The 15,158-nt window shown below is 41.8% G+C and overlaps 1 protein-coding gene across 2 annotated transcripts in view; it reads left to right on the top strand.

Moving 5' to 3' along the window:
- The window catches only part of rev3l (REV3 like, DNA directed polymerase zeta catalytic subunit), a 95,274-nt gene that overhangs the window by 48,067 nt on the left and 32,049 nt on the right, over positions 1-15,158 (top strand). For both annotated transcript variants that reach the window (XM_085381619.1, XM_085381620.1), the window contains 5 exons: positions 2,571-2,731; positions 5,586-5,718; positions 5,906-6,000; positions 7,277-7,378; positions 9,254-9,338. In XM_085381619.1, the coding sequence (XP_085237745.1) occupies positions 2,571-2,731; positions 5,586-5,718; positions 5,906-6,000; positions 7,277-7,378; positions 9,254-9,338 (576 nt within the window). The remainder of the gene's footprint in view (positions 1-2,570; positions 2,732-5,585; positions 5,719-5,905; positions 6,001-7,276; positions 7,379-9,253; positions 9,339-15,158) is intronic.

Here is a 15,158-nt window from a genome sequence, read left to right as displayed (position 1 = left end):
CAAAATATGGGCGTGTGTGGTTGGAGGATGTGTTTGTGCGTGCGTGTGCGCTCACGCGCGGGGGGGCGAGCATTTTTCTTGTAAAACAAAGAGGGGCCTAGCGAAAAAAGTTTGGGAACCACTGGCTTAGCGTTCATCCTGGGTTCAAACCCACTTGGGGTCTTTGTACAGGGAGTGCAGAATTATTAGGCAAGTTGTATTTTTGAGGAATAATTTTATTATTGAACAACAACCATGTTCTCAATGAACCCAAAAAACTCATTAATATCAAAGCTGAATGTTTTTGGAAGTAGTTTTTAGTTTGTTTTTAGTTTTAGCTATTTTAGGGGGATATCTGTGTGTGCAGGTGACTATTACTGTGCATAATTATTAGGCAACTTAACAAAAAACAAATATATACCCATTTCAATTATTTATTTTTACCAGTGAAACCAATATAACATCTCCACATTCACAAATATACATTTCTGACATTCAAAAACAAAACAAAAACAAATCAGCGACCAATATAGCCACCTTTCTTTGCAAGGACACTCAAAAGCCTGCCATCCATGGATTCTGTCAGTGTTTTGATCTGTTCACCATCAACATTGCGTGCAGCAGCAACCACAGCCTCCCAGACACTGTTTTCCCTCCTTGTAAATCTCACATTTGATGATGGACCACAGGTTCTCAATGGGGTTCAGATCAGGTGAACAAGGAGGCCATGTCATTAGTTTTTCTTCTTTTATACCCTTTCTTGCCAGCCACGCTGTGGAGTACTTGGACGCGTGTGATGGAGCATTGTCCTGCATGAAAATCATGTTTTTCTTGAAGGATGCAGACTTCTTCCTGTACCACTGCTTGAAGAAGGTGTCTTCCAGAAACTGGCAGTAGGACTGGGAGTTGAGCTTGACTCCATCCTCAACCCGAAAAGGCCCCACAAGCTCATCTTTGATGATACCAGCCCAAACCAGTACTCCACCTCCACCTTGCTGGCGTCTGAGTCGGACTGGAGCTCTCTGCCCTTTACCAATCCAGCCACGGGCCCATCCATCTGGCCCATCAAGACTCACTCTCATTTCATCAGTCCATAAAACCTTAGAAAAATCAGTCTTGAGATATTTGTTGGCCCAGTCTTGACGTTTCAGCTTGTGTATCTTGTTCAGTGGTGGTCGTCTTTCAGCCTTTCTTACCTTGGCCATGTCTCTGAGTATTGCACACCTTGTGCTTTTGGGCACTCCAGTGATGTTGCAGCTCTGAAATATGGCCAAACTGGTGGCAAGTGGCATCTTGGCAGCTGCACGCTTGACTTTTCTCAGTTCATGGGCAGTTATTTTGCGCCTTGGTTTTTCCACACGCTTCTTGCGACCCTGTTGACTATTTTGAATGAAACGCTTGATTGTTCGATGATCACGCTTCAGAAGCTTTGCAATTTTGAGACTGCTGCATCCCTCTGCAAGATATCTCACTATTTTTGACTTTTCTGAGCCTGTCAAGTCCTTCTTTTGACCCATTTTGCCAAAGGAAAGAACGTTGCCTAATAATTATGCACACCTGATATAGGGTGTTGATGTCATTAGACCACACCCCTTCTCATTACAGAGATGCACATCACCTAATATGCTTAATTGGTAGTAGGCTTTCGAGCCTATACAGCTTGGAGTAAGACAACATGCATGAAGAGGATGATGTGGACAAAATACTCATTTGCCTAATAATTCTGCACTCCCTGTATGTGGAGTCTGCATGTTCCCCCATTTTCTCTAAGAACTGTTGTTTCTCCTGCCTTTGGAAAACATGCAAGTTTAATGCTGCCGATGTTAGCCCCGGACACTCTTGGAAAAGAGATTGTAAATCTCAAGAGTTTCACTCACTGATTAAGTAAAGTTTGATTAGATTAACTACCCAGTATTTCCAGTAGTTGTCATATTCAGACTATGTAAGAGGGGCCTGTATGGAAGCCTTTGTATAGACAAATCAGTAATTCTCTGTCTTCGTATGACTGAATGGTAAAACTTCTAAACATTTAAACTTTTCTTGGGGCTGTATGTGGACTAAAGTATATGAAGATGTAGACATTTTATATTAAATTAAAGCATGCCAATAAACTAAAATTCTGGGCCTAAGTGAAACTGAATTTACTAGCCCCACTTTACATGTACTTGGAGCCTGTCTCAAACATCAATGTGCTTGATTTTCTGAAGCTTGTGTAGTTAAACATTCCTAATTTCACAGTGGGGTAATGTAGATATGAGCCAGTCCTTGACATTTTGGCCTCTGCTGTGCAGCTTGATAAAAATGTGGTATGACATCTCTGTGATCTCTCTCTCATCCTCAGAGCATGCCCTCAGAGCAAAAAGGAACAAAATGATTAAGCTTTGCTGAGAAAACTTTATCAGATACAACTTGTAGCAATCCTTGATTTCAAGGCAGACCGCAGTTGTGTCTGGTCTCCACCAAAAACGCTTTCTCTCGAGCTGGGGGAGCATTTGTTCAGTTGTGTGTAAGCGGTTGAATGTTTTTTCTTTAAACACCAAGTGGCACATGTATCTTTTTATTTTAAATGGAGCAATCTGTGTTTGCTGCAGAGTGTGCGAGCTGCTGCAAAGCGGAGCCGTGATGAACAAGAGTTACCAGCCTCATGAGGGCCACATCCCCTACCTGCTGCAGCTTTTCATAGACTACAACCTGTACGGCATGAACCTGGTTAACCTGGCAGCTGTCAAGTTTCGAAGCAGCCAGAAAAAAGGTAAGGGATTTGGACAGGGAGAGCACAGATTTCCGATCTTGTCTTCTTCTCTTTTTTTGTTTGAGTTTTCTGTCAGTTTTTTCTTCGTGCCTTGTCATCAAAATCTAATTTTAGCATCTGATTGTAGTACTGACCGATAAACATTTTCCTCATACTTGGAAAAACCCATAGATTTAATCTGACACTTACCCTTGTGTACTTTAGGATGCAGGACAGGCTGCTCTTTTTTTTTTTTTTTTTTTTTATATCAGTTGGCAGTGCCTTTTTTTTTTTTTTTTTTTTTTTTTAACTCATTACTTGATTGTTCCCTCATTGCTCGGCAGGGATGAGAGCAGGCCAGGGAAGGGTTGCCATGCCTTATGTCATATTGAATTAGTCTTGATCTCCCCTCAGCCTCAGGATGCCTCTGTTGTCTTTTTCTCTGTTTTCATCCCTAATGTTGTCCTCACGTTTCCCTTCATGTTTTGTCTTGTGGTCTTTGCTCTTTTCTCTCTCTTTCTCTCTGAACTTTCTTTTTCTGACCTCTTTGTCTTTCTTTCTGTCTTGTTCCTTTCGTTAATGGCCAAAGGTGAAATACAGAGGACGCATACCTCCATATGAAAGTAACAAGTGGAAAAGTATGAGGACAGGAATGGCAAGCAGATACTGGGGATCAGTAGCCCGCAGTCTCAGACTCTTCATTTTATTTGTCTGAGCTCCCTGTAGCCTGTGGAGCCGTGTCACATCTACAGAGTAACAGATTAGACACCTGCTGCAGCTGCTCTAGGTTTTGGCTCCTGTTTGATTTATAAGGTGAATACATAGCAGAAGTTGGATGTGACAGTCTGTGAACAAGCAAAACATGGGAGACACTTTTCATGCTGTCTTTATCTAATATTAGCCACACTGCAAGCAGCTCTATAAAAATAAACCATTTACCCTGTAGAATTACAACAGGTTTGAATGATGTTCATTGCTTCTGTCTTTCTTTGTGTCTTCTTACACATGAAGTGGCGTTTGACCAATGTGAAAAACAGTATTTCCTCCTTTTTCTTCACCGGCTACCATCAAGTTTGTAGTTTACTTTTGCCATTATCCGCTTAGCAGAGAAGTACACAGCTGACTGATGTGGCTGTTTAATTTAGATAACATAAGAACCAGTTTCCTGTTGGGTTCTGCAGTCTGCATCGGACAACTCGGGGTGAGAATTTTCACTGCCACCATGATTTTGGTTTTTTTAACATAAATCTTTTTATTTATATATTTTGGGAGCCAGAAGTGACTATTTGGATGACAAGGTGGTGACCTACGTCTTCAGCTACTGCTAGTTATCTTATCAAGCTACATCCATAAAATGTACAGGTGCATCACAGAGACACACATACGTGCTAATTATTGCTAACTGACTAATGAAATAGAATTTCACATATTAAAAATGAAGCACAGAGGGCTGCTAGCTACAGCTTTCACCCAGATTATAAAATATTATACTGGCTTCTCAAAAGCTTTTAATGCTGTAAAGTTTGATAACTTTACATGGGTGTCTATGGGGATTGACTCAGTCTCTAGTGGTCATTAGAAGAACTGCAAGCTTTAGAAATTTCATTAGCTTAATTTTTATAGCCCTGTATTTGTGTTGGCAGCAAGGGAAGGAAAAATTCCCTTTTAACAAAAAGAAACCTGTGGTGTGACCAGGCTTGCAAAACAGCGGTCATCTGCTGCAACAGGTTCGGGGTGAGAGGAGGGAGACGGGACAGAAGAGACACTGTGGAAGAGAGCAGGAGCTGAATAATATCTAGTCATCAAATACAAAGCGGTATATAAACAAATAAAGTCTGAAGAACCAAAAAAATGTGTCATTCTCCAAAGCTTGTGGACCTACATGTATCTATGATTTGTGCTACAGTGAGCTGAACTCTTGATATCTCTGTATTGATCTGCTTCACGTAACCCCTGGAGAGAGGTGGTAGTGTGTGGGCTTGAAGCTCAGCAGTGTCTTGGACCTCACAGTGGTAGTGTCACGCTGGGGGTTTCTCTTCAGATCTTTGGTGAATCTTACCCAACTCCTCTCGCCCCTCGTAGGCACTAAAACCCCTGATTGCCAACTCTGTTTGATCTGAGTTTAGGCCTAAACTCAGCCTTCTGGTCGTCGTGCCCAATCAGACCTCTCTCCACACTCCCAGAGAGCATCCCGCCCAGCAGGACCACCTTCACTTGTGAGGCCATTAAAGACTCCAGACAGGAAATTCCACACTTGTTCTTTTAATAAAGTTCTTTTATAGAAGTCCTCACGCCTGACTGTCCTCCAACAAAAGCACAGTTCCCGTGTTTGATCCACCTCTACACTGATGCAATCAATGGAAAAGGGCTCCAGTGTTCCCCTTACAACAAAGAAACCAAAATGCTCCAATAATGGGTACACCAGTTTACATTTTCTGCTCCCCTCAATGTCCAACTTGAAAGGAAGTTCCTAATCTGGGATCAAGCAGCAGAATAATAATAGACTGAGCTGGTAAAATGGGCCAATTCAAGATAAATGAAACCCTTAATGTGTTTTGAAGTCCATTCAACAACTTGAACACTCTGGCCTCCTAAATACTGAGATTAAAAAGTGTCACAGGTACCAAAAGAACTCTCCATGTAACAAAACAATGTTTTATTGTGCTTACCTTTGCTGCATTAAAGAAAGGAGGATAATCATGATTCATTATACCTCAGATTCTCTAACAGTGTGGATCGCAGTTTAATTGCTAAGAAATGGCAGCACTGAGCAGTTAATCAATCTGCATGAAATGAAAACCCTGTGGTTATCCAAATACCGTTACTGTGATCCTCTCATGTGCCTCTTATGTATATCTCTGTATATGGTTAACAGATGAAGCAAAGGCAGACCCAGAAGGATCGGCGTTCAGGAGCATCAGCCCCTGGAAGGCTCCCTGTACGTCCAAGCTCAACGACAGCACCATAGGAGGCACATTCGTCCGCTGGGAGGAGAACGCCATACCCAGGCGAGTCTCGCCACATCTTAGTCTAAGCAGAATCTGAATGCACTGTTTTTGGCTTATGTCCGAGCTGCAGTGGATATTAGTTCTCCGTAAAGATAATTGAAAACCAAAATGGTAGCTTGTTTTTATTCATTTATTCCCCCCCCCCCCTTTTTTTTTTTTTTTTTTTTTTTATGTTCACTGACTGTAGCTCTTTAGTCCTGGATGAGGTGGAGAGGCAGAGCACCTGTGAGCTGGAGGTTGATGCTGTTGCTGTGGATGTTCTCAACCGCCTCGAAATCGAAAGTAAGTTCACTCAGTATTGTAGCCACAAACTTAAGAAAGCAACGGGTGGGGGAATGTGAAATTCAAGTTAAAGCACAGAAGAGTGACGGACTGCTCTGACGGCTGCCACACATCGAATCTGTTATCAGCCCCAAATACAAACATCGTGGATCTGACCTAATCCGTCCAATCACAGGGGAGCAGCTAGACGTACAGAGGATGGGATAGAGGGTTAAAACGAACCAGGGACAATAAAGACAGATGCTGTCATCTGGCAAAGTAATGTAGTGCCAGAGCAGATGCAGCTTTTGTTCCTGAAAGATTTGTTTTAATCGCACACATCTGGATCTGTTGTTTTAGCGTGTGAAAGAAAGAAAGAGAGGTCATTCTTGCACTTACAATCTGAGCGGTGCCAGTTTTGCTGAACGTTGTGTTGTCTTAAAAGCAGTCCTTCCATCTGGGCTGTAAAGATGCTTTGAGTTTTATCATTGAAATCAGATGGGACCTAACAAGCTTAAACCACACAAAGAATCTGTCTTAAAGTGAAAAGAGAGGCCGTGATAGACAACAAGTGCGTGTGTTCTGCACTTATGAACTATTACAGTTTGTAAAGCCAGGGCTTTTTCTCAGGAACTTTATTTTCCTGGGAGCTAGAAGATTCCTTCTAAGCTTTGCTTGTGTCTTAAAAACAGCAAAGATTAGGCAGATTAGGACTAGAAGATTTCAGAAAGTTCTGTGGAAAGTCCTAACAATGTGACTGAATGAGAACTGATAAGTTTAGATGTAAGGGTTAAAGAGAGAGTGGGGCTTGGAGGTGAGGTTAACCATTCTCTGGAAAAATTATCCAGAGAATCACTGCTTCACCCTATTAACATAATATTGGTATATAATAACTGGTCTGTGGGATGTGTAGGATGTGTATTGTCAGGTGCAAGTTATCTGTGTGTTGATAAAGCTGTTATTGTGATATGTGTGTGTAAAGATGCCCACTGCTTTTGTTCTTCCTGCTTCCTATTTTAAGGCTGCAGGTTTTGGATGAAATAATGACTCTGCACCTCATCTTCTTTCCACATTATTTCTTTAATTGCGGTGTTGGAGCTGCATGACTGTGTAATGACTGCTATACAGACAGAGCAGAAGTCCTGCTGTGGAAACATGTGCAAAAAACTATGCAGTAGTTCTTGCAGTTAAAAACAACTTTATGAGTTGATGTTGTTAAGCACAGCTTTATATAAACACCGTGTTTGAGGGTACAGAGTTTGAGTATTTTTGTGCTTAATTCTCCATTTTTTTCCAGATCAAATTGGCAGGAATCCTGGCCTGCAGGCCATCTGGGAGGATGAGAAGCAGAGGAGAGAGAAGAACCAGCCCTCCCAGATTGAAACCCCCGAGTCACAAGGTACAGGCATTCACCATGGAAAATCTTAGCTTTGTCTAAGTCAGTCTATGGTTTTCTGTTTAATTTCTCTGCGATCTGGGAATAATGGAAAATGTATGAGTATGGTTAACTGTATATAAAAGATGGTCATAGTCACTATGCTGTCACCCATTCATTTCTTAACTCTTCAGTTTCACCATTTGGGTCATTCCCATTGGTTGTTTGGAGCCAGAAGTGACTGTTTTTGGAGCTAGCAGGCTTGGTTATCAAGCGAGGCTCATAAACTGAACGCGTGCAATGCACAGGGACACAAATCTGCTCATTAGTGCAAAGTAAAACATATTTTCATGAAACAAAGCAGGCTGTGTTGTTTGTCAGGTGATTCCATTATCAGGCATCGAAAGAACAAATGTGATGTAGAGGTCCAGCAAATGGAATTGGCAGAGAGCTTTTGGCTAGACAGACTTCTGTTGGCACACTTGTCAATAACAACAGCCACACCTTATCAGTATTCAGTTGGATTAGTTTTAAAAAGAAAATCACCCATGCTGCACCCAGCATCTGATCTACTTCTTGAGGAATTGCCCTTTTTTGGCGATTCTTCCATCCCCCAGAATTGCTAGTGCTGAAAGCGTAAACAGTGCCTATGCTGGAACAGTGTAAGAACACAGCGTATCACAGCTTAATGTTTATGGAGCTGCATAGCCACAGACTTTGGCCATGTGACACAGTACCCATGCTGGCTACTGCCCTCAGCAGCTGCAAAGCGAGCGTCAGAAGTGACCCACGAAGCAGCAGGAGAATGCAGCCTGGTCTGGTGAATCACATTTTCTTCGACGTTATGCCAAAGGCCGGGCGCACGTCTCATTTATCTGGAAAGAAGAGCTGGCCTGCATGATTCGCTTTTAAAGAAGGCCAGTATGATGCTCTGCAGCGTAATACTTACTAAACATAGTTACAGGCCACCTACATCATTTCACCGACGCTAATCTAATTGATGCAGAGGTTTCAGCAGGAAAATGTGCTTTGTTCATACTGCTCAGGAATGGTTTGACCAACATGACAAATTGTAAATTAACTTTTGAATTTCTCAATTCAGAGGAGAGGAGATGTTTTGAAACGTTGATTTGGATGCAAAATTCTTCGGTTCTAATGTGCGGGGAGTCTCATTTCAGTGGCGCCAGTGTTTCTGGTTACTGTGAAAGAGTTTTGAGAATGTCTGGAGGCAGTGTAGACTGTGGCTCACTGTGTTCTTCTATCATGTTATGCTTCTCTTTGTCCAACTGTGGCATCTGTCTTAGTTTTGTTAGAATTTTCCATTACCTCCACAAGTCAGAGTTATAATTCAAAGAGCTGTCCATATGATCGGTGGGAAAGCACTGTCTTTAAACTGCAAACCCTTTGAATCTTGCCAAAGTCTGATTCTCCCCGAAACACACACACACACACACACACACACACACACACACACACACACACACACACACACACACACACACACACACACACACACACACAGCTGTCATGGAAATAGGCTGCCAAATAATCAGAGCATGGCTGCACTGTGACAAAAAGTTTCTCAGGCCTACACCCAAGCACATAAGCACACGGGGTTCCCAAGCTTGAAAAGTGAAGAGAGAAGAACTGAGATAATGTCCATGAATTATAGCTCCTACAAAACAATTTACAATGTGCAAAGACAAAAGACTATGGTATGCAGAATTAAGGTCACAGTTTATTACAGACTGACAGTAAAATTACCCAGCCAAACAGCAGCATGCTTAACAGCTATTACTGACCACAATGTTTTAATTGTAGCGAAGAATTCTATGTCTGAAGAATGTTTCTAAGCGCCAGAAAGTGCAGTGTTGAAATTGCTTGTCTGATGTGTTCCAGATCGTGGGTTTGTCACCTCATCAGAGAGTGAGAAAATCTTCATGAAGAGAGTCGAGGAGATCCTCAAGGAGAACGAGTTTGATGTGTAAGTTCATTCTCCTTCCTTTGATTTATCTTGGTAGTGCCAGGGTACATGATATCTGAAAGACTGCACGAATCTTGATCCTTAAGATTGTTCACGAAGAAAATTCATAATCACATCACATATTAACCGTTTATTAACGCTTCCACTTCGCTTAGAAGTGCTGTAGCACTTTGTGTATATTTTGTACCGGTGTTAGGTACACCTGTACAGCTCATATGGCCAATCACATGGCAGCCTTTTGTCACGTCTCACTCCTCTCACTCCCCTCACTCACAACCGGGCATGGCACATGGCTGCCCCTCCCTGAGCCTGGTTCTGCCAGAGGTTTCTTCCTGCTAAAAGGGAGTTTTTTTTTTCTTCCCACTATCACAAAGGACTTGCGCCTAGAGGGTTGTCTGATTAATGGGGTTTCTCTGTATTATTGTAGCATTTTTACCGTACAATATAAAGCGCCTTGTTGCATGCAGGCATAGCTGAACTGCTGAAATTCAAACTGGGCATCAGAACAAGGAAGATGGGCTTTTAAGTGATGTGGTTGCTCTTGGCAGCCAGGCTGGTCTAAGTATTTCAGAAACTCTCTAGGGTTTACAGAGAATGATCTGAAAACAAGAAACTGTCCAATGAGTGGCAGTTCTCTGGTTGCCTTGTTTTTTTGTGATCAACATTTTATTGATTTAAAACGGGGTTTGGGGGGGTACAGACATATACAGCACAACTGTAAACTGCAGTAGCAAAGCAAACATTAGCAAACAAGGCATAGGGACAGCAAAGAAAAGACACAAAAACACAAAGTTAAAACCAATTATTGCCTCTTCCAGGAGATAACTCTGGATGAGAAGATTTTCCAAGCGTCAACAGTCGTGGGTCGAGCTTTATTTAATTTTGCTGTGGTATGTTCAAAACCAATAACACGGATAAGACATCGTCTCCAGAATGATTCCATACAAATGTCAGGACAGAACCATTGCTTTGTAATAGTCTTCTTTGCGGATGTAAATCCAGCGAACAACATTTTGCATTGCATTTGTTTTAAGGAGATTTCAGAGGTATCATTAAGGAGACAAAGACCAGGATTGGGAACATAAAAAACTTCCAGTACCTCAGATAACACAGAGTTCACAAAGACCCAAAAATCGGATACCACAGGACAGTCCCAAAACATGTGCAAAAACGTGCCAGGTGATGAATCATTGCAGATGTGACAGTAATATGTAGCCTGTAGTTTCATCTGGAACCTCCTATAGGGCGTAATGTATGTTCTGTGTATGGTTTTGAAATGAATTAATTGATGCGCCAGGTTCTTAGAAGTCAAACTCAGATTAGACCACACTGTATCCCAGTCTATATTAACCTGTAGTTCTCCCAGTTCCCTGACCCAAATAGATTCAATGGGCAGGGACTTCATACCATGTTCAGCTAATTTGTTGTAGATTTTGGAAACAGAGGGTCTGCCAGATTTAGGCAGGATCCAGTCCAACATGGGATGAGAGGGAAGAGGAGAGTCCCAGGGGACACCGTATGCTTTTAAAGCTGATCTGAGCTGCAGATATACAAAGTAAGAAGATGCAGGAAGAGAAAAACGTGTCCTTAAGTCCTGAAATGAGCAAAGGCCTTGGGCGTTGAATAGATCATCAAAAAGGTTTATCCCGAGTGAGAACCAAGAGGGTTGAACAAATGGTCGGCTGCCACATAGTAATTTTAAATTATGCCAGAGTGGTGAGCTTTTACAAAATTTAACTGGAGCACCCAGCCACCTTTCTATCTTCCTCCATACCTGTATAGAGTTGGCAATAATAGGTCCAAATTCGTTGTTGTTGTAGAGCGTATTGGCGGGAACATTAGCAAACAGAAGATCTTGTAGTCTATGCGGTGCTGCCTTGGCGGATTCGATCATTTTCCATGCAGTAGTAGTCTCTGGGTTGACCCACGTACTAAGCGCCCTGATTTGGAATGACCAGTAATAAAACTCAAAGTTTGGTACTGCCAGGCCACCAAACAATTTGGGCCGCTGCAATGTTGACAAACGTATCCTAGGCCTTTTGCCATTCCAAATAAATTTAGACACCGCAGAGTGTATGTCTTTAAAATAAGTTAGAGGAGGAGAAAGTGGCAACATAAAAAAAAGGAAATTAAGCCGTGGCAGTATGTTCATCTTTACTGTGTTGATTCTACCCTGAAGCGAAGTTTTTAAATTGTCCCATCTTTGAAAGTCGGATTTGATCTTATTTAGCATAGTAGTAAAATTCTCCTTGATTATCTTTGGAATACTATTATGAATTGAAATGCCCAGATAAGTAAAAGTGCTTTTGATCTGAACACAACTGGGTAAGGAAACTTTCGTAGCTTTATCGTTCAAAGGCATCAAAGCAGATTTCGACCAGTTTATTTTGTAGCCAGATAGAGAGCTGAAATGGTCAAAGTTTTTAATCAATGGATGGATGGACGTCTCATAGTTGTCCAAAAACAGAATAATATCATCCGCATATAGAGATATGATATGATTATGACCACCAATTCTTATGGGAGAAATCGTGGACTGTCTAATGGCTTGTGCTAAGGGCTCTAGAGAGAGGCAGAACAGGAGAGGAGAGAGAGGGCAACCCTGCCTCGTTCCACGCTGCAGCGTGAAAGGGGGAGAGACCAGGTCCCCTGTTAAGACACTAGCAAGAGGTGAGTGATATAGTGTTTGAATCATAGCAACAAATTTCTGCTTAAACCCAAAGTGTTTTAATACCATCCACATATAGTCCCACTCTAGCCTATCAAAGGCTTTTTCTGCATCAAGTGAAAATACTGCACATGGATTTTGATAGCTGTTAGCGGCATCTATGATGTGCAACAGCCGTCTTATGTTATCAGATGCAAGCCGCCCTCGGATAAATCCTGTCTGGTCTGCATTGACCAAAACATGGATAACTCTTTCCAGGCGCAATGCGAGAGCTTTTGCAAATACTTTAAGATCAGTTGTGAGCAGAGATATCGGTCTGAAACTAGAGCACTCAAGAGGGTCCTTTCCCTTTTTTAAGAGAAGGGTAATAAGTGCTGTTTTCTGGTCTCTATGGAAAGACCCGTTCCGGATTGCAAAATTAAATGAGCCGAGCATGAGCGAGCCTATTGTATCCCAAAGTTCTAGAAATAGTTCTTCTGGTTGCCTTGTTGATGTCAGAGGTCAACGGTCTGTTACTACTGTAGAAACAAGCAGTGGTGTTTTCATGATGCACAACCCTGTTAATATCCAATATGTGCCTTTCTCCACTAACACCTACTAGGCTCAACTTGGTTTTTCTGTTTTCCAATAGGTAGATGTACATTTTTATTTTATTTTTTTAGTACCAGTTTGGCCGGGGTTCCAAGTGAGCTCAGCCGAGCCACAAATGTGATATCACTGGATAAATTATGAAAGCAACTCTTTCACGAGAATCAAGTCAACCATTTTTGAATCCTGGAAAAGGCGACACACAAAACCAACACCATGTTCTAACAATGAGGTGCAGACTTTTTTGTGCCTGATGACAGTCCAAGAGGGAGTTAGACTATTGTTGTGTTATTTGTGTCAAAAGCAAATGACATCACTGGACTTTGAGGCCACCTTGCCCACCCATGTTGAGATGGTATTGAATTGTAATGAAAAACAACCGAAACAGAGTTGTGGCGAAACGATTAGGTGCTAGAGGAAAAAAGGCATTGTGTCCCTTCTCACGTGATGCACTGCCTTCAGGCTTGGAAACGGGACTCTTGGTAATTTGCATCACTTGTGTTATGACCCCCTTTACACAAAACCTGCATTTAAAGTTTGGAACAGAAATTGGTATTCACTGTCTGCAAGTTTGAGGTCTATGGTGAAATGGCCAAGATCACATCTGATCTGTATGATGCATTACTCGCTCTTTGCCAGATTCAACACAGATGTCCTAATTTTGTTGTGGCATGACAGTTCTAAAGGGCCTTTGAAGTCAGTGTGGGCATGCACAGTGTTCCAACATGATTTTCTCTTGCACAACTATTTTGTTTGCCTTTCTTTTATTTGTTTATCTCATTTTCCTAGTGTGAGAGTGCTTATTTTGACTTTATTCTTTTCATGTTAGGTTATGGTTTGTTGTTTGTTTGTCTTATTGTCATTATTAAAAATTTAATAACTGAAAGTCAATGTCCCATATCCGCAGGGCTCTAGACTAACTTTTTGACATGGGCGCACCGGTACGCCTAACTTTAAAAATTTAGGCGTACCGGCACAAAAGTTAGGCGCACTCAAATTTTTCAACCGCATCGCTTAACACCGCAGTTTTACATATGCACTTTCTTTGGGGGGGGGGAAGTCCATACAGACAATATTAATTTCTAAATTATTAACTAACAAACTTGTGCTTAAAGTGCTTTGTCAATATTGTAGAAAATGTTAAAAACTTAATCATCATCTTGGCCTCCTCTGACGACCTGTTTGCTGCTGTCTGCTGCTGAAAGGCCGTGGGGAGAGGGGACACTTGGGCAGTGCATTTATTGCAGCATATAATGTGTTTTCTGGATACACTGTGCTTTTTCAGCATTCAAATATTGATGGCACCGTGTCAGAGCACTGGCTATGAATTTCAGACAGATCAGGCCTTAACTTAACAAAAAAGTTATCAATAGTTCTTTTCATCTTTTCTTATTACCCACAGCTACATCCACTTCTCTCAGGCCTAGGCTGCTCACTAGGGCTGAGTATCATCACTGATTTCTATAATCCATTCAATTCCGGTTCTCAAAGTCCTGATTTGATTCAATTTAGCCTCAGACAGTCAGAAATATTATAATTCTGATCATTTATCAGTACTGATACACATGAGACTTCATCAGAATTGTGAAAATCACAGCAGATGCCTTTGTGTGAAAGTAACTGAGAATAAAACACAGGAAAACATGAAGGAGATTTTCCTGGTCTGGCTTTTTATAGCAGATAACCTTAAAAATATTCTGCAATTTTGCATAATTTTAAGAAATTTAAATTTCTTCAGTATTGAACAGCAGAAATTAGGCTTTCTTGTCCGAGGTCATTTAAGTGAAAAAAGAAAAAGCGCTGTAAACAACGGTAGACTGGTGGGTAATAAGCGAATGAATAATGCAGAAAACAGATTTGAGACGGGAAACTGTTCCTGAAGTACAGAGAGAGAGAGAGCTGTGCAGGAAGTGTGATTTTTATCGTGGTGGAAGCAAAACAGCAAAAGTCAGAGGGAATTCATGACGACATTGATCAAATGTGAAGCGCAGTTTGCTGCTTCTTTTGCTGCAGGCTCGGTGAATTTTGGTTGGAGAGAGGCAAAACCTGCAGCTCAGAATCAGCGCAAAAAGACGTAAACACAGCGCGGACCCGAAGAATCGCTAAGCTCCGACAGCGTGTCCGTGTTCAGGCCGTCGGGTGAGAAAGCCGAGAAAGACGAAGCTGATTCTGATGTGTTGGGTCCGCTCCGTGTTTAGGTCTTTGTGTGGAATCCGTTAATGAATTGATATCGCTTTATTCAAGCTACTCACCTCTCTCTTCCACCTGCACTTTCAACTGGACCACGGCCAATCAGAGAGGTCCCGCCCCTGACTATCTCTGATTGGTTTAGTCCACGATAGGGGCATAATGTGTGTCTGTTGTTGACCACACGGAGAGTTACAGAGATTTTTTTTTTGTTACCGGAACAGTTGGTCGCACCTGTGCAACCAAATATTTATTTTTAGTCGCACCACTGAAAAATTTGGTCGCATTTGCGACCAAATTGGTCGCACTCTAGAGCCCTGATCCGTCATGAAATTTGGAGTAACTGTCACAGAGTTGGAGTTTATGCAAGAGAGTAA

This window comes from Rhamphochromis longiceps, linkage group LG15 (genome assembly GCF_057381845.1).
Source record: "Rhamphochromis longiceps isolate RC_006_pf linkage group LG15, R_longiceps_female_GT1.1, whole genome shotgun sequence".
In the NCBI taxonomy this organism is placed as follows: Eukaryota; Metazoa; Chordata; class Actinopteri; order Cichliformes; family Cichlidae; genus Rhamphochromis; species Rhamphochromis longiceps.
The sequence above is the reverse complement of the archived record's forward strand: the minus strand, read 5'-3'. Positions and strand labels throughout refer to the sequence as shown.